We start from the raw sequence: 25,010 nt of genomic DNA, 5'->3' as shown, positions 1-25,010 counted from the left end.
TTGCTGCCTCTTAGATAGCAGCACTTCGGATGAATAATCCTCCTTGCTTTATTTCTATGTCACCTTTTTGTCCTGCTGTGCACATCTGTAAGGCCATCTCCCTCCACATCTAAACCTGGAAATGCTCACAGGATCACACATTGGTTATTTCAGTCCAAGAAAATCACTTGTGGCAAATATTCTGGTCAACAATATAATAATAGATAACCATTTCTGAATTAGTTGCTGCACTTTATCTGTGGAATTGGACTTCTCATGGAACACTAAAACATGTTTGACTAGTACACTAGCTGTGGTGTTCAGTTCAGTTGGTCAAGTCTGAAAGGGTTAATGCAATAAGGGAAAAACAAACTGTGAAGATGGACAGTTACCGAACATTGACTAGAAAAGTGGGCACCACCCAAAGACCCAGCCATCTATTTATTTGGCCCAGTAAATACTTCTAATGTACCCTCCCATGTGTCAGGTGCTGGGGGTGATAGTAAGATAATTCTGATATTTGGGTGCCCTCAAGAATTTAGTTTAGTGGGGAAGGTAAACTGTAAAAGGATAAACCTTGAAAAGAGATGATTAGATGACCCAAAGCCAGGATTCTTTTTCAGGGTGGGGCAACCAGGAGCTTTCTGGAAAGCTCTATGCCAAAAGACTTTCTAGAAATAAGTAGACATCACAGATGCTGCCACTTCCAAGACAATGGAAGACATTCATGGATGATCAGAATATTTCTAGTTGAGCCTGGAGTGAGACCTCAGCTGTAATCAAAGTTGGCCAAGAAAATAAAGCTTATAACCTATTCTAGGCAAGTGATTGTCTCAGCTTTCCTGAGGGAATACCGGTGGCTTACTGTGCCACTGACTGTTTTGAAAAGGAGATATCACAAGACAAAACTGATAAAACATGGAGATGGGACTCCATACAAGAAAACAGGACACATGGAGCGAGCCAAATACATACTTCTCTTCAAATCTGGATCATTTTTCTCTTAGTGAAAGTTACTGTCATTTATTCAGTTTTCTAATACCTAGGCAATACTTTGACATTTCCCTCTTTCCACCCTTCACAGTTTATCCACCATAAAATTCTACGCATTTTATTTTCTAGACCTCCATTTCTGTGTATGTCGTATTGGGTGGGGATTGCACCCAAGAGCTCACACAGTTAGGCAAGTTCTCTACCCCTGAGCTCTATCTTCAGATTATTTATTTATTTATGTGTGTGTATGTGTGTATGTGTGTGTGTGTGTGTGTGTTCTTGCACACACAAAAGATCTCGCTAAATTGCTGAGGTTGTCCTCAAATCCTGCTCTGCCTGTTGAGTAGCTGGGATTATAAGCAGGCACTTCTGCACCCCACTTTCTATACATTTTCATCCATGTACTTAACACCATCTCTACCATTAAAGATTACATAGGACATGCTTCCGCTAAAAAATACTCCTTGTTTATCTAAAATTCAAATTTAACTGGGCAACTTACATTTTTATTTGCTAAATCTGTCCACCCTACCCCCAACAGGCCCTTAGGTACCAAAGGCTATACTCTGGATTGGGCCACAGAACACATTGTTGGTCAGCGTAAGGTACTAAGAGTCTAGAGACAAATGTACATTTATTTGATTTACATTCGCACCTTGTATATTTAGATGACTTATTGTTTAATCTGCTGAGCAAGGTCAAATCACAGAATATTTTATGAGGTGCAGGTGAAATATGTAGTGGGGGGAAATGTTTTCTCTAGTTTTAACTTTAGCTGACTCCTCTTCTAAAACTTTGATAAGGATATCATTCCCCTAGGAAAGGTCAAAGTGCTGAAATTCTTCACATATTTTGTAAATTTATGTTACTGAAAAACTGAAACCTAGCCAACATGAGAGATACTGTCAGGTTCCCTCAGAGCTTAGCAGAATACTATATCATGCATGACCTGTTTTTGAAATAGGATTTTGTGAAAGACAGCACCAAATCTGTCTGCTTTTCCATTACCTGCTCACACTTGACACATTCTTTAGATGATCTCATTAGTTTTCATCATAGCAACCTGCTTCCTAAATCTACATTCTTAACTGGGGATTGCTTTCAAGCAATAGAGTCAACTCTTTTTAAGGAGAGCGGGTTCTTATGTATTTTCCAAAGATTTCAGGCCAAGAAGTTGCCTAGCCAACCGTATTGTAACGGCTGTACTAGGGGAAATAACCCCTGCTGCCAGCCCCACTTGACAGCCACCTCGGAGCTCACACAAGTGCCTCAGCTTGCACCAAATACAAGGCTGGCCAAGCTTGGCCCCCGAGAGCTGGATGCCTCCCATACCTGCCCAAAGATGGATTCCATGCACGCCCACATCCTTACGTTGACTCCTTCAGAGTTTCTATTTTGTGAAAGAGACTCTGTTCCCTAGCAGCAAAGAAGGATAGAATTTTGAATTCCGGCATATGCCTTGGGGAAGTTGAATTTATAATTTGGAAAACTTTCCACAACACAGGAAGGGTGTTCAAAAGATACTGAGCAACAAACAATATGAAAAAATGTCCCCTACTCTTTTAAACGATGTACCACATTTTATAAGCATCCTGCTAAATGGAGCATGTATCAGCTTCACTACTACAATTGCATGCCTGAGGCAATTAACTTATAAAGAGAACAAGTTTATTGAGAATATTTTGGAAATTTGGATCCAAGTTCAGGTGACCCCATTGGCTTGGGTCTCTGGAGAAGGTGGTAAATTATGGGTAGGAGAATATGTGAGAGCATATCATGAGCCAGGAAGCAGAGAAAGGCTGAGTGACTGGGGTCCCATAATCCCCTTCAGGTGCATGCCCCCAGTGACCTCAGGACCTCCCAGTAAGGTTCTTCCTCTTAAAGGCCCACAGCATCTGCCCATACCATCACCCTGGGGATCACACCTGTACGCATGGACCTTTGCCATATTGAAATGACCACAGAGAATCATGAGTAAGACCTGGGTTTTGGAGTCAGATGAACTAGGGTTCCAGTCCCTGCTTTTCCTATTACTAACTGAAAAAGACTGGACAAGCTGGCCCCTCCAAAGCGCCATCTTCTCACCTGTCATAGCACCCACCTCCTGTGGTTATTGGGATGAAAAGAGAAGATTGCACACGTTTTCTGGTGGAGTTTGCACCCCACCAGGACCAGTGCTCATCCTCATGGTGCATGTTCTTAGTACCAGTCTTTATCTCCTTCAGGTCTTTCAGTTACAGCCCATTTTAAGATTTTAGTCTAGTTTTTTTCCCCCTCTGGTGTTAGCTTTTTCACATAAGAACATATTTTTTCCTAGTGAATCATTTCACTAATGACATTATTGCTAAAGATTTGCAACCGTTTGTTTTTCTTAAGAAACATTTTTTTCCTCTAATTTCTTTCTGATTACTTTGCAAAAACCATTTGGAAAATATAGAAAAGCTTAAAGATAGAAATAAAACTATGTAAAATCCCACTATCCAGAGATATTATTGTTAATGCATGTCTGTTGGGAAGTATCTTTTTTTTTTTTTTTTGGTCAATCATAGGGGTCACAGATTTGTGGAACTGGACGCAACCATAATGACTATTTGGTCTGTTTTTTGCCTAATTCCCGTGGCCCCAGCCCCATGACTGGCTTCATCCATGTTTTCTCCACCTTCACATTGCAAGGCAAAGGTCACGTGAAACCTTCGTTGCCAGGTTGCAAGTTTTGTTTTATCTATTAATTTTTTGTTGGGAGGCTTCAAATTTTATGTGTCAGCCTCATGTTTCCAAACAAGAGGAGCAGAGAATGCTGGGAAATATTACTTGGCTCAGTGGAAGCCTTTGAGAGAGCAAGAGGGGAAGAAAATTACTCTTTTATTGTGAGGTTTGCCAAATGATCTCTGAGAAGCTGTGATATCATTCATATGCTGTGCCAAGCTGGATGGAAGAGGCTCATCTTGGCAGACATCTAGAGTGAGCGTATAATTCCTTGGGGTTGGTATGGGCCTTTATCAGAAATAGTTCCATAGGCAGTATTTACATAACTGTGGTGGAGTGTGAGAATAAACACAGCTGTGGCATTGCCCTAAATATTTCTATTCAGCAGGGAATTAAAAGAGAACTTTATCGCTGAACTACAGATCAACACAATTCATCAAGCGGTGGTCAGTTCAACTGGGGAACAAAATAAGAGTTATAAAAGACCGGCCTGCTCAAAATAGCTCCAATCAGCCATTCTGACTTTATGGCTCCTGTTCCTTCTCCCTCCCTTCTCCCTCCCTCTTCTTGCCCAGTTCCAGAAATGTAGGACTCATCCACTAGCAAGAGAGTCATCTGGATTATCTTTACTCCAAGAAGGAAGAGGCAGCATCCTAGAGGCCACCTATAGGCCAGCGGGCTCCCAGGGCCTTTGTTTGGGTTCCTCATTTCAGAATGCTTTTTTTTCCCTTTTATTTCTGTCTGTAGCATTGAATGTTGGCAAGAGGAAGCTTTTTTTTCCAAGAAGATTTCTTAACTACCGAGTGTGTTGAAATGAACATAAGATAGCCACATTCCTACAGGAGCTGTGTTTTGTGAGTTTCTTTAAGTGTCCATATATTTTAAACAGCGCTGACCCAGCTCAGCTGTGCGCAGGAAAATAGTCGTGTCACATTTCAGTTTTCTCGAACTGCCACAATCAAATACCATCAACAAGGCAGCTTCCAACAATAAAACTTAGGATCCCTCTTTAGCTTGGGAGGCCAGAAGTCCAAAATCAAGGTATGGACAGGTTGCTTCTTTCTGGAAGTTTCAAGGGAGAAGTCATATGATTCCTATCAGAGCTTCTGGTGGTTCCCTGAAGACCAGAGCATCCCTTGTCTCAGGACTGCATCATTCCAGTCTCTGCCTCCGTCTTCACATTGCCTCCTTTGTGTCTCTTTATGACCTTTCTGTCTTTTATAAGGACATGATCATTAGGTTTAGGATCCAGTCTAATCCAGTGAATGCATTCATGAAATAATGAGATGGATCTCATCACAGCCCTTACCTTACTTTGATCTGCAAAGATCCTAGATTCCAAATAAATTACATTCTGAGACTCCACATAGACCTGAATTTTTGAGGAGATACTATTCAACTTATTATACATGAAGAGCTTTTTGGAGACAGAGACCGTGTACTCCACTTGTATCTACATCACCCAACACGCTAGACTTTGTAAGTGTGCTGGAATAGAATATTGCCACACACACACATACAAAAAAAAAAATCACTCATGTTTCTAGCTGCATTTTATAACCTCAGACATTTATTGGAATTTTCTATTTTAATATGCAGGCCTTGTCTCTCTACTGTTTGTGTAGCTAAGAGAGTGAACTTGTTTGTGTGCTCACACATAGAAAATACAAAAAAACATTATGTTCACGAACATGATTCTTTTTCCCAGGTACTAATTCAAGAACTTAAAATGCTAAGTGCATAAATGACAACTTATTAACATCAGGATTGATAGGTCACCAAGCACTTGCAGAATTATTATCTCATTGGATTCTCTAATTATTATTATTATCAGCTGATAATCACCACCCCTGTTTTATAGGTGATGAAGGAAATTGAGGCTCATAGAAATTGAGTGACCTATTTATGATCCGTGTATGGGTCAGGTAGTTTAGTTGTACTCGACCAGTAGCTGAACTGACTCAAGCAAGAAAGGGGAACATGCAAGGGTCCAAGGATAGCCACAGAGACAGGTAGAACTGAGTTCCTGTCTCTCATGTTCAGTTCTGCTTTCCTCTGTGTTGGCTTTATTTGCAGAGAGCCTCCCCTCTTAATGGCATGATGTCCAACAGCAGATCTGTGATTATATATCTGACATGTGAGGGACAACGTTTCTTTAGCCCTGACTCCAACAGAATTTCTGGGTTTGAATCTCCTTGGCCCAAATGGTTCACCCCTACAACCTTCGAACCCTCCATTCCCAGGCCACATAGGAAGAGGATGTTACTAAAAGACTAGGGAGTAGAAACTGGGCAGAGTCACAGATGTCCATGAGGCGGCATAGCTCATAAATGACAGAGCTTGGACTTGACTGAAGGCTGTTTTAGTCACTATTGATTAAATGACAGCTTACTAATAATCCTGCTGCTCTTCCTTCTCCTGCTCTGTTTAAATACAGTGAAAATCACGATGTATGCAGTGGAACCAACCTCAACAGTTGCTAAGTTACAATGAACTCTCCCCGCCTCCCCCGGTCATCTCCTGTCACTCAGTTTCCCTCCTAATTGAACCTGATTCTACACCTCTCCAAGAAGGGTCTGAGTATTTACAAGCATAGTTTCTATAGATCATTTTACACCAACTAGATCACACCATTCTCTTCCCTCTCTAGTGCTTTTCTCGCTTCCATTGTATCCCACATCTCTGGCTCTCTGATTTTAAGGACATTGACCATGACTTAGGTACTTTTCACACACTCCTGAGTTGTGGCTTCCCATCCTTGAGTTTTCTTATTTCTCTTATCTTTCTCTTCCTCTTCTTCCCCCACCCCTTCCTATGTCCTTTCCCCCATCTTTCTCTCCGATTCTCTATGTTTATAAATTGATTAAGTAATTATTGGAATTGAAGCTGCCTTTTTTAAAGGCATGTGTACCACTAATATTTGACCGTAAATTGATTCTTTTGAAATATGTTGCTATCAAAAAATTTTGGAGAAAGATTACAGCATTTTTTAAAAATTCTTTCAACCCTCTAATCACAGGTTAGGTCAGGCTACGAGAAAGAAAAGGGACTCCAACACAGATGGTTCTAGCTCTAGTTGTGGCCATACTCACATTAACCCAACCTCCTGAACATGAGCCTCATGTAGCTCTGGTAGATAGAACAAAGGTAGATGGGATAAGGAATGACATTATCAGCTTTTCCCAAATCTTTCCAAATCTTGGAAGAGTCATGTATATTTCCCCCAAATTATTATTTTTTTCCATTCCAGGACGCTACAAATAGTCTTTGTGTGACTTTTTGGTTTTTCTTGGGACTTGCATTTTCCTCTAAGTCCAAGTGTTCTGGAACTGAGTGGAACCACAGCCTGCTCTGAAGGTCTTTCCTTGCCTCATGAAACTACTACCTTTTTATTTTACACAAATTTGAGAAGATTATTCATTGTAAACTAGAAATATTGATTAAGATGAGATTGGAACTGTGATATCTCAAGCATATGTTATTTCATTTAATCTTCCCAATTTTCTTGAGAGGCAAATAAATAGGGCCATTCTGCAAATAAAGAAATTGAGGGTTTAGGGTGGTTAATTAATTGGTCTAATGCCTCCCAACCAACAAGTCTCAAAGCCAATCTGTATCCATAACCCACCTCCAGAACGTGGGTTGCTGGAGAAACCACTGCACAGCTACCCCAGGAAAGAAATTTGTCTCTTTATACAGTGGAATATTCATTGTAGTGGACTAGATTTTAGTAAAGTGAAATAAAGTAATAAAAAATGTATGTATGTGTATGTATATATTTTAAGTTTGTACTAAGTAATGCAGATTTTTTTGTGCGCATTAGACCACCTTATCCAGAATCTAGAGTTTTCACTCAAAGGATTTGGAGACTTCAGGACTATCAGGTACTTACATTTGCTTTAGATTGTAGAGTTTATTGGTATTAAAAAAGGAAGTTTTGCTGGGTGAGGTAGTGAACACCTGTAATCCTAGCAGCTTGGGAGGCTGAGGCAGGAAGTACAAAGTTCAAAGCCAGCCTCAGCAAAAGGGAGGCGCTAAGCAATTCAATGAGGCCAGTCTCTAAATAAAATACAAAATAGAACTGGGGACGTAGCTCAGTGTTAAGTGTCCCTGAGTTCAATCCCCGTTACCTGCCCCCCCCCAAAAAAAGGAAGTTTATATCCCTTTTCTCTTTGAATTTTGTTGGAGGGGAAGAAGATGAATATACATTACTGAATTCTTTGATTTCTTCATTATGCAAATGATATTTTTTTGTATCAAACCCTCCCCAGTTCAATCAACATTCACCCATCATCATTTTTTGTTGGGTTCATGCTACTCACATATGGCGCCAATGAGTGATTATTTCTCATCTTCTGCTGACATTGACCCCAACCTAAATACCTCTATATGCCTCATCTTACAATCCAGAGCCACAGCTCCCAGGGAATGGTATTCTCCATCTCCACGAGAATCAGCAAGCTCTTTACACACTGCAGGTCCACAGCACCAAGAACTCCCTCTCCATTTGGAAAGAGGTTGTTTCCAGAATTTGGTTTCATCAGAAGCCTCCCTCTAGTGGTTTTAAGATATGTCTAAAAATTCTACGATATTCTTCCTTGTATCCTAGGAAAGCTTAAATCTCCTCCTCTTGAATGTGCGCTGGACTTAGTGACTCACATCTAAGAAAAAGAATAAGTCAGAAGTCATGCTACGACTTTGGAGACTAGGTCATAAAAGGCATAGCAGTTCCTTTGTGGGGGGTGACGAATGACTCCAAACCACTTAGTTTGGGAAACCAAGTTAAATCTCTTAGTTTATGGTACTAAATATTACATGAAGACACTCAAGCAGCCACTGGAGGATTCCATGTGGTAAAGAAATGAGGCCTCCTGCCAACAGCCAGAAGAGTGTGTCATTGTGGTAGTTAACCCTCAGCCCCAGCCAAGCCTTCAGATGTCTGCAGCTCCTGTTGACTGCAAACTCAAAAGGGTCCCTGAACTAGAAACAACCAGCTAAGCCACTGCCCTATTTCAATACCCACAGGAACTGCAAGATAATAAATGTTTGAAGTTTTAAGCTATTCATTTTGGGTAAAATTGTTACTCAGCAATAGATTACTAACACACTCTCTATTCTATTGTTCTATTGCCCTTCTGGTAACAACTACCCATAGGTGCCACAGCTCTTTAGGGAGCTCAAGCCTGGACTTAGAGGGATTGCCATGACTCTAATTCATATAATTTGTGGAACCTGTGAAGCATATACCCAGGCTTTAGTTACCAGAGAGTCTCATTCAATAGGTCTGGGATGGAGTCCAAACATCTATATTTAACTAAATGGTTTAAAAAAAACTATTCAAGGGTTTCTGAGGAATACTTTTGGTTGAGAACCCTTGCTGCTTGATTGATTTATATGTATATGTGTGTGTGTGTGTGTGTGTGTGTGTGTGTGTATAATTTTTTAACTATAAAAAGCCATAGGCCTCTCTATGTGTTCTGTCTTTGAGAACTGGCCTGGGAGAGTGCAATTCACCATTCAGCAAGTCTACCCAGGCCATTAAAGAAGTCTGGCAACCAATCCAACTCAATGATTTTTCTTATGAGCCTCTAAGGCAGGTCTTCTCAAACCTGAATTGCATTAGGTTTACTGGAGGGAGATTGCAGAGCCCCACCCCCAGGGGAACCAATAATGTTCATTTCTAATATTTCCGGTAAGTTCCCACATGATATGAATGCTGCTGGTCTGTGGCCACACTTGGCAAACCAGTGCTAAAAAGCATGGAACCGGATAGTTAAACATTGCCTCTGACATAGTTCAGGATCCTCCACACACTTCAGGCAACAACCACAATGTGTTCACCAGTTTTTTTGTCACTGTGTTTGTCTGAAGAGAACAACTAAGAACCAGGAACAAGAAACAACCTTCTAGGGCACACCCCAAGTGACTTGCTTCCTCCAACCAGGGTCCACCTCTTACAGTTTCTGCCACCTCCAGATAATCCATTCAGCCCTGCATACCTCAGTGGATGGACACACTGATGAGGTTAGCGCCCTCCTAATCCAGTCACTTCCCAGAGCCCCACTTCTGAGCATTGCTGCATTACAGACCAAGCCACCTGAGCCTTCAGATCCAAGCCATAACACAACAAATGAAAAAAAAAAATGTACCAGAGAATTACAGGAACAAAAGTAATTTATGGAGACAGAACGTCTAAGAGTGATTATTTTGGAGGATGGACCCTAGAACTGAAGGACAGAAGAGACTCCTGGGAAGCTTGTATTTATTATTGCTTAAGTAGTGGTTACATGAATATCCATTCAGGCTTTACACATACAATGTGTGCATTTTTCCATGTGCTATATATTTAAAAATTAATAATAATGATAAATGCTTTCAAAATCTACAAGAAAGGGCCTCCACATCACAAGACTGTAACTCTGTTTATAAGTCATCTTTCTCCTAGGACCATTCTGGCATCTCTAGAGACAATATGCTCTTTTTGTTTTTGCTGGCACCATGGTGTGTGTGTGTGTGTGTGTGTGTGTGAGAGAGAGAGACAGACAGAGAGAGAGAGAGAGAGAGAGAGAGAAAGCGCTGGGGAATGGCTGCTTCCTAAGTGTCATTTCTTTACAATTAAGTGCAGGTCTTTGTAAGAAAACCTTGTACATAAAATATTGGCATATTTTAAATTCCTGAATTAATTAATATTGATGGAATACTCTGAAAAGCAAGTTGATCTCTTTTTAATTCGTTTCGAAAATCCTGGTTTGTATTCTGCCATGCAACTTTGCTGAAGAGTAATAATTTTGGAAGGAAAGAAAATTCCACCAAGATTTATTGCCCATTTCTTTGAAAAGTACCTGAGAAGCAAAAAGGTTTCTTCCGTCTATTTGAAGACCAATGACATCTACAGATTCCCTGTTTTATCCCTTAAAACTTACAGTCTCAGTGAAGAGACTTGTTTTGCAAATTTCTTACCAAGAATGTTAATTGCTAAAACTCCTCTAGAGACATCCCACTTTCCAAATCATTCCTTTTTCTACAATTTAAGTTTATAACTTAAAAGGTTTACTCTCAAAGGTTCATTTCAAATGTTAATGAGGGCAGGTTGCTTGGGACTACTAACTTTCAGCTGATGTGCAAAACTGATTTTGCAACTCAGGAGCTAAGGAGGACACTATTGGGCATGATTGTTGAGGCTTATACTGGACTTCAGACCAAAGTGGAAGACAGTGGTTTGGCATCCTCAACTTCAAGCAGAGACACTGTAATGCAGAATTTGAATCCATAGACTTTTGAGCCTACATAACAAGGGTCTGCACCCCAGCATCGCTAACTAAGTGGCTTTGAGCAACTTTGAACAAATTACTTCTTTCTCTCTCTTTCCAAACTTCAGCTTTTGCTTGTTAAGTAGGGTTAACACTATCAGACTATAGGATTATTAGGAACGGTAGGTAGAATAACATAAAAGGATTTAAAACTTAACTTAGCACATAGTAAAGTCTCAGGGAATCTTAGCATATTATTAAGAAATGGAGGAAATTTAAAAGTGGAAAATTTTAATCAGTTTTGAATTTCCTACTCCTCATATGTTTCTAATACAAACATGAATGAATAGATGATATTATTTCTGGCATATATTAAAGAATGAATAAGATATTTTTCCTCCCTATGATAAAAAGTGTGTTTCTCAAAATTATAGAGATGGAGAGCAGGTGAGTGACTGCCTAGGATTTGGGAGGGTGATGAGGAGGGGGACATGTGACTATATAGGAGTAGCTGGAGGAAGATCTTTGTGGCAATGGAATAGTTCTGAATCTTGATGTTAGTGTGCTTACCAAATATACACATGATAAAATGGCACAGAACTGCACAATCCTGTTATACCAATGTCAATTGCTAGTTTTGATTTTGTACTGTAATACGTAAAATAAAACCACAAGAGGAAACTGAGTATAGGGCACCTGGGGCTCTCTGTACAATGTGTAACTCCACATTAATCTAGAATTACTTCAAATTAAGAAGTTACAAAGTACCCATCTAGAATTTCCTCCTTTTACCACAATTATAGTAAGTAGCTATTTCACTCTGTATCTCAGGTGATCCAGTTTGAGTTCTGGCATAAGCTTTGGTGTTTGGCTTAAAATACAATAATCTTAGTGCACTTTTACCTATTGTTACCCCTTCCTAGGATAATTAACTCCCTCGATACAGGAGTCCAAGGATTAAGTGGTAGTTAAGTGTACCACCAACATGGTTCCTAAAGATTACAACGTTTGAACATATTTTATTCCAAAATATTCTCAATTGATTAACTCTGGGCAGTAGGATTAAACATGTGGCTAGATATTTTGTTCTCCTTCCTGCTGGTAACATCTGTGATGTATCTTACTAAATCCTCTGCGGATTGAATGAGTATCAGCTCACAGTTTGGAAGTCTTGATATGATACTTCTAGTAAGCTGGATAAGAAGGATTAAGGGTAAAAGATATCCTCAATTCAGGTGATTTGGTGTTGCACAACACGTTCCCTGTACATTCATAGACCAGTACCTGGGCAATAGATAAACATTTGTGGATGAACAAGATGAGTGAATGAATGAATGGTGGGACCAGGAAGGTATATCATGAGATGATAACACAGTCTAAAAGATCTAAAAGAGGAGAGAATTAGCTCATCTTTCTGAGACCTAGTCTGCCAGGGACCTTTCTAATCCTTCTCTCTCTTCTTCTCCAGGCAGCTTGAAATCCACTCTCCAGATGCTAAGCATACTGTGATACTAAGGAGCAAGGATTCAGCCACGGCTCAGGCCTGGTTTAGTGCCATTCATGCCAATGTTAGTGACCTGGTGAGCCGAGTGATTGCTGAGGTCAGAGAGCAGCTGGGGAAAACAGGCATTGCTGGAAGCCGAGAGATCAGGCACCTTGGCTGGCTTGCAGAAAAGGTAAGAAAAATGGCACCCTCCATGGTTTTCCCTAGCCCCTCAGTGCTTGTAACCACCTGTCTCCTTTCACAGTCTGATTATCTCTCTTGCAGTTTATGTAGATTTCTTCTCCATTCCAACAGACTGCATGCCTTACTGCACTATGTAGAGAATTTGTCTTAATCAACATTGATTTCCCAACATATAAATATGTGGCAGGTGTCACAGGGTCACTAATTGTTGAATAGATGAGTGAGTGAGTTGATGAAGAGTTTGATTTTTCATGGTGATATTGTGAAGGGCAGAGAAAGTAACCCAAACTCAAAAGAACTATTGCCTTGAGATGCAAAGAAGTTAACATTTTTGCTACAAAGGTTTTATGTGGGTTTTGATGAGCATACTCATAAATGACACAGGTCCTGTAGGAATGACTGAATTACACATTTTTAAATGATTGCAATGATAATAAAAGCAAGAATTTCTTAAGCAACTGCTGTGTGATGACTCATGTATTATCTTGTATTTTATTTACATTTTTAAGCCAGACAGTTCTAAATGTCATCTTTGATGAGCACCTACTTTGTGTCAGGCAAATCCCAATTGATATCGTACAGTAATACGTAAAATATAACCACAAGAGGAAACCGGGAGTAGGGCACACGGGGCTCTCCATACTGTTTGTGCAACTCCACACTAATCTAGAATTATTTCAAATTAATGAGAAGTGGTGTCTTTAAAACAAATGAGTGAGAAGTGGTGTCTTTAAAACTAATGAAGAGATTGTCTGCATCTCAGAGAACAGCTGTGGGAAAGAACTTTGTATAAAGTTGTCATTGTCACTCTGATTTCTTTTCCCAAGATATGGGATGTGTTGGTGATAGTAAAACTCTCTTTGTGCCATCTCTTGAGAGTTAACCCTGTTCTTCATTTCAAAGGGTTGAACCTTTGCCATTGTCCTCACACCTGATTGCTGACCCTTGAGTTTGACCTTGAGTGCGCAAGAACACTAGGCTTTGGGGACAGTTTGACCTCCCAGTGACTCACATTCTAATAGGCAGTAAATGGGGATAATGATTGTTGCAATAACAGTTTTCCTGCCAGTGAACCCTGTCATCTGAGAAGGCCCAGTGAAATGGCACTTGAAAATAATACTTAAACACGGCATTCGGCTGCCGTCCACCATTGTTCTTTGTTTGCACCAATTCACGCATGGATCTGCGCCTCAGAGTTCAAAATACCATGGGTCTTTTGGTTTGGCATTGTCCCATCTCTTACAGATTTTAGAGAACTAAAGAGACAACATGGGTGGTGGAAGCATCAGAATCATAAAAACAGCCCCCAGTCAGCCTTCCATGAATTCAGTGTTAGGGCCCTGACTGCAAACAACACCATAAATCTGAATGATTGACACATTTTTAAAAGGCCCATTCTCGAATACTCTCCACTTTCACTCTTCCCAAATACATGTTTTCATTGGGAGAAGGCCTCATAGTCAGTAATCTTACAGTTGCAAGTGACAAAAAGCTCAACTCAAGCAAAAGGGAGATGGACATATAGACTCTGATAACTAGGATGTCCAATTATGAGCTTCAGGCATGCTAGGATGCAAGGATTCCCATACTAATATTAGGCACACCTCCATCTCTGTGTTCCCCGTCCACTTTATCCGTTTATTCTCAGTCAAGCCCTTCCTCCTTGGCCTGATAGCTCCAGGTTGATTTCTCCTATACCTCACTATCTCCGTGAGTGGAGGCCTCTGTGCTCCAGTCGTTCCCACACAGGTCCTGAATTAAAATCTAATTGGATTTACTGGATCATGTGTGGAGCTCCGGTCGGTACCGAGAACAGCTTCACCTAAGTTCTGTGCACTGACAGATAAAGAGGTGTGGTTCCCAAATGGAAAAAAATAGGGAGCTCTACAAGGAAAAGAGTGACCAGGTACCAGAGAGGCAAAGGCAACAGCGTTTCACAACGGAAGGACATGGTAGAAACTGATTGTAATGAAGAAAGTCTTCACTTGGTTAAGGTCCTGGGTGGACCTGTATGGTCCTATGAGTGAGATGTGCCACATCTTCAGGGTCCTGGCAGGAAATAGATAGGAAACTTAAAAGGTGTGGCTAAGAAGGATTTAATGTGGGGATAGTGTATACAGTATAGCCAAGGTAAGGGGAATGAGTAGGAGATGGAGAAGAACCCCAGGGCTAACAGTGTGAGAAGCCACTACCAACAAAGCAAGGAGAAGGGCAATTCTTTAAAACTAATAAGCTCTGAGGCTCCTGAAAACAGCCTCACACTCACAGCGATGGTCCCTGCCAACCCCTAGTCACTGCTCTCCTGGTGGTGTCTCCCGGTAGCTGAAGCTAACAGGAAGATGGAGGTAAGGGAGCCCCAGTGATGTGCTCTGTTAAGGTGATTGAAACCCCCAGGACACAGATCAGGAGGGAAGAGGGCAGAATTTGGATCTGCAGGGGCACAGGGAGGCTGGCCAGCACACATGTTCCAGCAGCTTCCCAGTAGCTGAGATGGTCTCAACTCTTGCTTCATCTCTTTAAACACAACAGTGTTTTTTGTTTGTTTGTTTTAGTTAATTAATTTATTAATTTTCCTGATTTGTTATGCATGACAGCAGAATGCATTTCAATTCATAGTACACAAATGGAGCACAATTTTTCATTTCTATTGTTGTACAAAGTAGAGTCACACCATTCATGTCTTCATACATGTACCTAGGGTAATGATGTACATCTCATTCGACCGTCTTTCCTACCCCCATTCCCCCTCCCTGCTCCTCCCTCCCCTTTGCCCTATCCAAAGTTCCTCCATTCCTCCCATGCTACCCGCCCCCCTCATTATGGATCAACATCCACTTATCAGAGAAAACATTCTGCCTTTGGTGTTTTGGAATTGGCTTACTTCACTTATCATGATATTCTCCAACTCCATCCATTTACCGGAAAATGTTGAGTAATATTCTCTTGTGTATATATACCACAGTTTGTTTATCCATTCATCTAGGAGGCCATCTAGGTTGATTCCACAGTTTAACTATTGTGAATTGTGCTACTATTAACATTGATGTGGCTGCATCACTGTAGAATGTTTTTAAGTCCTTTGTGTATAAACCGAGGAGTGGGATAGCTGGATCCCATTGGTTCCATTTTAAGTTTTTTAAGTAATCTCCATACTGCTTTCCAGATTGGTTGCACCAATTTGCAGTCCCACCAGCAATGTATGAGTGTGCCTTTCCCCCACATCCTCGCCAACACTTAATGTTGCTTGTATTCTTATTAACTGCCATTCTGATTGGAGTAAGATGAAATCTTAAAGTAGTTTTGATTTTCGTTTCTCTAATTGCTAGAGATGTTGAACACTAATCTCCAGGATTTATAAAGAACTCAAAAAACTTAACACCGAACAAACAAATCAAATCAAATCAATAAATGGGCTAAGGAATAGAACAGCCACTTCTTGGAAGAAGATATACAATCGATCAACACAAACTGTTTAAAATTATTACTATTTGGATAGTTGAAAGACTGTAATGTATCATTCTTAGTGATATTGATAATTTTTCCAAAGATTTAATTTTTTAACTTACCAACTGTCATGTCTTTTGCTTATCCCAAATCATTTGTAGACCCATTAGTAGACATTCCCGTAGAGCAGTAATAAAGAGATATAAAAAGTTCTTGCTGTTTTGGGAAAGTTATTGTCAGATAATGCAATGTTATTGACAGAGCATCCTCATAGATATCTCCTGAAGTATCTTATCTAGCATCTCATAACAGCAGAATGGACTTATCAGGGCCATTATAGAAGCAAGAATATTCTTTATTGCCTTCATCTTTAAACTTCTCAAAGGATTTTCATAGATCAAATCCAAGGGAACAAATCCAATCTGGAAATTTTTTGAATAAATATTTAATATTGAATCCTGGTGTGGCGAAATATGAAGGGTTTTTAGCCAAATGTTAAAATGAATGGCAAATCCTTAACACTGTGCTTTCATATATTATCACAAATATCAGCAAATTTGCTTGGTATTTGTAAAGATATAAAATGTGATCCTATATATATTCAACTATAATTTACCTTAAATCCATGTCCTTTGTCTTTGCCTTGACTGTTAAACTTTTATTTTGTAGAGGAATAACAGTAGCTCTGTGGCAAGACTGTGCCGATTATACTTAATTTCAAGTCTTTGGAAGTGGGGTTTACATGAATATCAGCAATATCACATGAATAACAGCAATATCAACTTCCTTTTTAAAATCCCATTCGGTGCAAATCCTAACACCTCCTTGACACTACACCAGAGGAAAACTTATGTTAGCATTTTTCTTGTCTGCAAGGTAGTCTGGGAAGTTGAAGAATGACTCCTGAAAAATGATGAGAGTCCCAGGGACTCAGGAGAGTTTGCTGCACTTCCGGACAGAAGGCCAATGAGAGAACAGCGCAGCCCACCTTAATACAACCCAGAGGAAGGGCAGAGGGCTGGGCAGAGGGCTGGCCGAGGCTGGTCTGCAGGGGGCGCTCATCTTAGGGAAGGCAAAGAGGGCACCTGAGTTATGGAAGATCTTGAAAGCTGGACAGAATGGTTAAATTTGACTTGGTAGGTGGGAGGAGCCTTCCTACACAAAATCAGAGAGAAAGGGACTTAACAGTGCTATATAACCCATATATAACCCATAATTTTCTTCCTACACATGAGAACTCTGGGCCCCAGAGAATGGAAGTTATTTTATCTACAGTCACATTCAAAATCAGGATGCAGAAATCTTTAGAGAGCAGGACAATGCTGTGAGATATATATATATATATATATATATATATATATATATATATATATATATATATATTTTTTTTTAATTTATATATATAAATTTAATATATATATATATTTAATTTATATATATAAATTTAATATATATATAAATTTATATATATAATTTATTATATTTTATTTAAATTTATATATATAATTTATTTAATTTATATATATATAAATTTAATTTCTTAAAGAACCCCCTGCAGTTCATCTACTACAGTCACTTGATCTCTCCTTGAGCTCGGGGAAACTTTCTATGGATTCTGCAGTGACAAGATTAGTGCAAGCCTAGAATGGGGTCATTTCCCTTGTTCCTTGACCCCTGGGTCCCATGTGCCATGCTAGGGAGTTTGGTACTGCTTTTCTCTAGGAGCACTGTCACCCTAGTCAGCCAAGCACATCAATGAAAAGCCTTTCCCACATCCTACTAGCTCCAATACTTTTGAATCTGCAAACCCCAGTCTGGCCCAGAGGACCCATAAATACTATTTCTTCCCCTGAATTGTAAAATACTTCAGGCCCCAAACATTTTTCCACTGTTTTTTTTATATATATTTTCAGTTATCTATACTTTGAGGAGTTTTCAATGGTCCAGTTTCAGACAAGGAAAAAACAAACTGAGTTGGAACTATCTAAGTTGGGAAAATAATAATTATCAGAGACATGGCAGAATCGTGGGGTTATTTTATGTCCTGTTTATCAGCCATTACCTGTGCTTTACTTCACATGGTGTCTCCATTTGCACACGATTTCTTTTCAAATTAAAAATGCATAAACACAACACAGCAAAACAAAATCCTAGTCAGGAGCTTTGAGATGCAAGTTCATTTCTCAGTCTTACTCATTCCCATTTCAGATTCTTTCAAATGGGAACTTTTCCATAGCCGTGCCTCTCCGTGATGTTATTGGAGGAAAGGATGTTCGTAATTCACACTTACTATGTGTTTAGCCTGTTTCAGGCAATGAGCTTTAATAATCCCAATCCTGTAAGGTAATCCTGAAGAATCTGAGAGATGTTTCTAAAATCACCCCTTTGGTACCTGGCAGAGCTAGAATTTCACCTTCTCCTTCCAGTTCCAAAACCCAGGACCTGCCACTAAGCTGAGCTAATAAAGGGGCCTGGGGAACATCTGTCCATATGAGTCAGGCTTCCCAGAGGCCCCTCTCATAGCAGATCAAAAGTAAAGTTCCAGAACTGTGAGACACATAGAGGTAATTCAATCCTTCATTTACAATGGTGAAATCAGGGGAAAGCAGCACTGCTAAAATTTCCTATTCACTCTCATCCATACCCATCCCATATCTTCAACTGTTTCCCTTTCTGACACAAAAATAAGAAAATCAAGGAGAAATTTTCTTCTCTGTTTTTCCCTTTCATTCTTTTTAATTTTTTTTTTTATTTTGAGATATACATGACAATAGAATGTATTCTAACCTTATACATATAGGAGGTAAAACTTATTCTAATTAGGATCCCATTTTTGCAGTTGTACATGATGTGGAGTTACACTGGTTATGTATTCATGTATGAACATAGGAAAGCTATATCAGATCCATTCTACTGTCTTTCCTACTCCCATCCCCCCTATCTTCCCTAAACTTCTATCCACACCCCCTTATTGTGTGTCAGCATATCAGAGAAAACACTCAGCCTTTTTTTGGGGGGTGGGGGGGGATTGGCTTATTTCACTTAGCATCATAGTCTCCAGTTCCATACATTTATCAACAAATGCCATAGCTCCTTTATTCTTTATAGCTGAGTAATATTCCATTGTGAATATATACCATAGTTTCTTTATCCACTCATCATTGAAGGACATCTAGGTTAGTTCCATAGCTTAGCTGGTGTGAATTGAGCTTCTAGAAACGTTGATGTGGCTCTGTCACCGTAGTATGCTGATTTTAAGTTCTTTGAGTATATACTGAGGGGTGGGTTAACTGGGTTAAATGGTGGTTCCGTTTCAAATTTTCTGAAGAATCTCCATGTCGATCAGACATTTCTGCTTAGGTCCCTCCTTGAATTTTCCACACAATAATCTTTTTCCTTTCTTCTTTTCTTTCTAGATTTCTATGATAGAAATCCAAAGAACAGGTCTTACAGAGACTGAAATCATCTTTGATAGGACAAGTTAAGGGAAGCCAATTTGTACACACACACACACTGCTGGTCTTGCTTTGCACATTTTCTACCTACAAACTTTAGTTGTCATGATATAATAAGTGTAAATAAATTCATAAGTACAAACCATGCCACTGGCTTCTCACTCTACAGATCACTGTGTAGGTAGCAGATGTGATCATGACCAGTGACCAAGTGACCAGTGACTTCCTTCAAAGTCAGTCCACACAGAGACAGCAAACCATATAGTTGTGTTTCCTCCCTGTTTCCCAGGACTGAATCTCTGGGACATGTTATAAGAATGGTTAATAGGAAGAGAAAGTTGTTCAACAAAGACGGCAGTAAAGGAATGAAAACTGAAATGTATAATGTTAGAATTACTGGAAGTGACATCTGAACCAAACACTGATATAATTATAGAAGAAATAGTTGACAGAGCCATTGCTGACAGATATACAGGCAGAACTTAGTGAAAGTGAACCTACAACCTTAGGTGAATAGAGTATCTGTGAACAGAGGATGAAGTGGCCCAAGACGAAGTGACGCGGGTGATGACTTCGCAGTGACGGAACTCTCAGAGACATGACACATCATTGAAAGTGCACATGATGCCCGGTTGCTAGCTGATCCAAACTCAGATTGGTTTTGACAGTCTGCCAAGGCACAGAACAGAAGCTTGCTCTGTCTCATGAATTGTGTGAGGCAAAGAAAGCAACAAGCTGTGTTCAATATACTGATGATACATTTTTATCAGGAATATAAAGCATTTATTTCCCAATATGTCTAATGTTCATAGGTTTCTAAGTACATATTAATTTTATTCTGTTTTCATTTCCCTACATATGTGTAGCTGTAAAATAGTTTGTAATATTTTGATTAAAAAAGTGTAAAGGTCAGGCAACAATCCTATTTTTTCCAACTGATGATAAAGATCACTTAGTGTGGTTTCAGCTTTCACAGCCATTTTTCCATTTTTATAGTCTTAACACGGCTGTGCCAAAGCAAGACTTCACCTTCCCCCCATCATCTCACTCTGGTTAAGACGGAAGGGACTTTCCATCTTAACCAGAGTGAGATGGTTGAATACACAATACCACACTGGACAGATGAGATTGGTACCAGGGATTGAACACAGGGGCGCTTAACTCCCCAGCCCTTTTAAATTTTTATTTTGAAACAGGTTCTGACTAAGTTGTTTAGGGTCTCACCAAGCTGCTGAGGCTGGCTTTGAACTTGTGTGATCCTCCTGCCCCGACCTCCCAAGTTGCTGGGATTACAGGTGTGCACCACTACACCTAGAAAGGCTATATTGATCTCACTGTTTCCCTTTATATCTCTCTATCAGATATCCATAATCTTTCTATCCATCTAATCCATCTTATCTATCCATTCATTTATCCATCTGTCCCTATTTATTTTCTGTTTTTTTATGTAAACATATAGCTCATTCTATATATGTGTATATACAAGTGTATGCATATGTCCACATGTTCTATTTGCTCACATACTTTGTACTACCATTCATTTTCAGTTCTAACAATAGTGATTTTTTTTACCCCCACCCCAGATTCCAGATAAATATAACCAAGTAATTTCATTTGCCAGCTGTATTGCCCAGCTATATTAAAAGAATCTCAAGTGTGAATGTAAAATAGGTATGACCTGAGTAAAGCAGGCTGGTGGTAATCAAGATCTTGACAGTGTAATTAATGGAATGATATTTCTGGAGTCTCTAAATATATCAGCCCCCACCATCTGCCTGAAAATCACCTAAGTCGGAATTTCCCACCACTTCTTCCAGGGAGAAAATAGTCTCTGACCTGAGGGAACTCCCATCTGATAAGAGATAGAAATAAACTATTCAGGTTACCCTTGGCTTGCATCATCCTTAAATCAAGACTGTTGATTGTGCTGGAAAACACAGACTGTCAATGCAGTTAAGCATTAATAGGCCTGTTGTGTTGCTTTAAAAAGCAGTCATCAAGTTCCTGAATGAATCACCCCTGAGATGGAGGCAGACTGAGGAAAACCTGGCAACAGCTTGGGTATCTTCATGTTAGTCTTTTGCTGAACATGTTTAAATTAAATGTGCCAGTATGGATGTAATTCAAATTGCCCCCCTCTTCTGAAATATCAGAGAATTCAGATGGAGATGGGTAGTTGGCAGAGGCAGCCATCATGAAAGAATGAAAATACGCCCCCTTTTCTGCATGACGTGGCAGCACAACTCATAATGGGGAAACGCCAGGGCTGCCATGGAAGAGCAGTGGGAGCAGGCACGCATCACTCCTGATAGACTGGTCCACACAACTGCATGTGGGCTTGCTTCCACCTCTGTAGAGCAGACAGTAGAACTCGAGATAGAAATAGAAAATCTCCCCCAGCCTGACTCTATGACTGTTAGGTTCTGGGTCCCTTTGTATTCACCCTATTGGTGAGAGAAGGAGTTTCCAGCTTAACCAGAGTAAGATGGTTGAATACACAATACCACAATGGACGGATGAGATTGGTAGCAGTTTTCAGTCACACCTCACAACCTGGGGTGGGAGGACCCTATGGGCCGTGGTTTGCACATTGCTACAGAGCAGACTAAAACACTAAAAGTGTGGGAAGCAGGCTTTGTAGGAACAAGAAGGGGAAGTGCAACTGGTTTGTTTGAGTCCTTTTTTCGATTGTTATGGGAATAAAACATCTTAGGTTGAAGGCCAGGTGGAGTCCTTAACCTGGTCCAGCAGTTATGAGATCTAGCACGATGGCACAATTCCTACTGGGTGGGGCTCCTTTCAGTGAGAGCAGAATTCCCCAGTAGTCCTTTGGGATAAACCAAGGCTCAGCGATGTCAAGGCAACACATGCCAATTCAGGCTTCCGGGGATCACTGGACCTTACATCCATCAATGCCTTTAGACACAGCCTGAGATGGAGATTGTCAGGGAGTGAATTGCTGGGGAGGCTTTTAGGATCAGCCTGTAAGGAAGTGAGTGAAGCAGGCAAGACAGGGAGAAGGTTAAATAAAGATGTGGTACCAACTGAAGTATAGCTGTAATATCACCTCTCCTGGAGCTCTAAAGTGTACATGGCCACGGAGCTCTCCCATCTTAAGCCAAAGGAGCAAGGATGCCATCTACCCATTGACCGTGCACTCTCTGGAGGTGGAGAGAGACCACTTCGATCATGCAAGAGTAATTCTTTTGAGAAGAGTGACACCGTGAACAGCCAATATTCATGTGCAATTTGGTTGCACTGTTCCTAAGAAAGAGCATTTTGGTGGAGGACCAACAATAACTACCATAACCACCAGTGTGTGCCCATGAGGGAGGAAACTTCAGCAGACATACCTCAGTACTTTAGGTGGGAGAGAGATGAACATGGGGAGCAGTTTCTGGAACGTGTGGAAGCATATAAGCACCACCTAGAAGTGTAGCTTTACTTAAAATTCTAATAGCTCCCTTAGCATTTCCCTGGTCTTCCTCTCTCACAGGATGGAATAATTATCTTTTGATGCTTTGAAATCCCCAAACATCATTTTCAGAGTCCCTTTGCATCCTTACATTTTTTGTTTGGGGCTTTTGATTACTCCTAATAGGATTGGGCTGCAATATTTCTGAAGAAAGGCAATTTAGCACGGTTGGCATGTTCATGTTCTGTAGGCTAAATCAGCTACAAGGTTTATCAAGTAAGTAAATTTGACATTTTTATATTGATTTTATTTAGCATTAGGGATCAAAATACAGATGTAATTGGAGTTCTGGAATCTGACCTAACAATATCTATAGCTGCCTATGAGCTGCATCGAGATGAAGGTGAGGAACTTCACGGAGGCCAAACAGGACTCTCATCATTACCCGGCTCACTTCTCTGTCATGACGATTCAGAGAGAGGCCCTAAAATATTCCCTGGTCCGTTTTTGACCCTCAGATTTCCACCTTGCAGAGAAAAGAGATGGGTTATTTAGGTCTGGGGCCTAGAGAGGGTCTGGGAGTTTAGCAGCCCATGTCTGTGTAGTGAATGGGGCAGGGACCAGTGGTACTGGCCAGGACATCTATCCCTGTTGCCAATAGACACTGTGACACATTCTTTCTGGGAATAAAGTAGAATTTACCTCATGTCTACTAAGTGTCTTTTCTGTGGACTGGAAGAATGGGGAAGAGGGAACTCAAGCCCCTGGGTCTCATTTCTGTTCTAAACAGTCATCATTTCACAGGAAAATGCTTAGATGGTGAACTGTCTGTAATTTAGGGATTTCCTCACTTGGAAATGTCAAGTTTAAAAAAAAAAAAATTTAATGTGTGAGATGCTGGTGTGTTTGAATAGCTGTCCTTTATTTCCCATGAATTTATCATCCTTTTAATGTAATAAGACTAGATTGAAAGTCAGAAAACGAGAGCTCTTCATTCAGCTTGCCTGTGGCTTTTCTGTGGCCTCCAGCAAATAAAACCCAGATATATGTCTTACTTATTCTATGGGCTTTAAGAACTGTGAATTCTTACAGAGCTCTAGAGCTGGAGTAGCAGAGGAAAATGATAGACTGTGGATTGGCAATTTTGTGGTACTTGGCCACAGTTATGTAGCCAGTTTGTAATAGATGTGAGCAAAAAACACCCCTGTCTGACTTTCAGTTCAGGGCATACATGAGTCTACTCGGGTGATCCTCACCATGCATGTAGACAAGATCAGAACTCTTTGGAATTATGTAAAAGCATGATCTTGCTATTGCTCTTTGGCCACTAGAGAGCATGGGAGATTTCCAAGGGAGCATCTGGAACTTTGGTCAGGTCAGAAGTAGGGACAGAGACGAGGAGAACCTTCTAGAGAGGAAAATTCCAAAAGTAGAAGATCTCTCTGGAAGAATGAGAAAGAACAGAAGCGTAAAACCTTGAGGAGCATCAGGAGGAGGAAATGGAGAAGTTGGTTTCTAGTAATAACCCATTAACCAATACCTGTTTTTGCCTAAGTGTAATTAATGTTTTCCTCCTGTTCCAACAGGCTTCTAGAATAGCAATCACAATGTGTATCATCGGGCCTGTTTATCAAACTACTCTGTCATGGTCCCTAAAACATGCAATTGTGAAGTTCACCTAACTTCTGAGCTCCCTACCCTACCCTCCACCTCTCCGTTCCTCACTTTGTTCTCTTACTCTCTGCTTCACATACAACCCAACCAAATTTTATGGGAAATACAGTCTGATTCTTCTCAGTTGCAGGTTTCCTGGACTCTTTACTCCATCCTCTTTTCCCCAGTTAGCTGTCAACCTGCTATGCTGCCTTATAGATCATTGGTACCCCTACTAAGGGGTGTGGAAGGAAAATTGCATATTAACCCAATTGATTTTTGTCGGAGACTTTGGAAATAAATATGCTGGGGCACTCCTCAGGGAAGATGCAGTTGGTAGACATACCCTGAGGTCAAAAGTGTCAGTACACAAAACATAAAAATATCCCTGGTATATGTGGAGAGGAAGAGTGCTGTGTTTGTGTGCT

At 40.3% G+C, this 25,010-nt stretch overlaps 1 protein-coding gene across 1 annotated transcript in view; it reads left to right on the top strand.

Moving 5' to 3' along the window:
• The window catches only part of Sntb1 (syntrophin beta 1), a 227,363-nt gene that overhangs the window by 126,753 nt on the left and 75,600 nt on the right, over positions 1 to 25,010 (top strand). The window contains exon 3 of the mRNA XM_076835407.2: positions 12,397 to 12,604. Coding sequence (XP_076691522.1) covers positions 12,397 to 12,604 — 208 coding nt within the window. The remainder of the gene's footprint in view (positions 1 to 12,396; positions 12,605 to 25,010) is intronic.

The sequence above is a fragment of the Callospermophilus lateralis genome, chromosome 16 (genome assembly GCF_048772815.1).
Source record: "Callospermophilus lateralis isolate mCalLat2 chromosome 16, mCalLat2.hap1, whole genome shotgun sequence".
Lineage (NCBI taxonomy): Eukaryota > Metazoa > Chordata > Mammalia > Rodentia > Sciuridae > Callospermophilus > Callospermophilus lateralis.
Note: the sequence above shows the minus strand (reverse complement) of the source record. Positions and strands in the feature narration are given on the sequence as shown.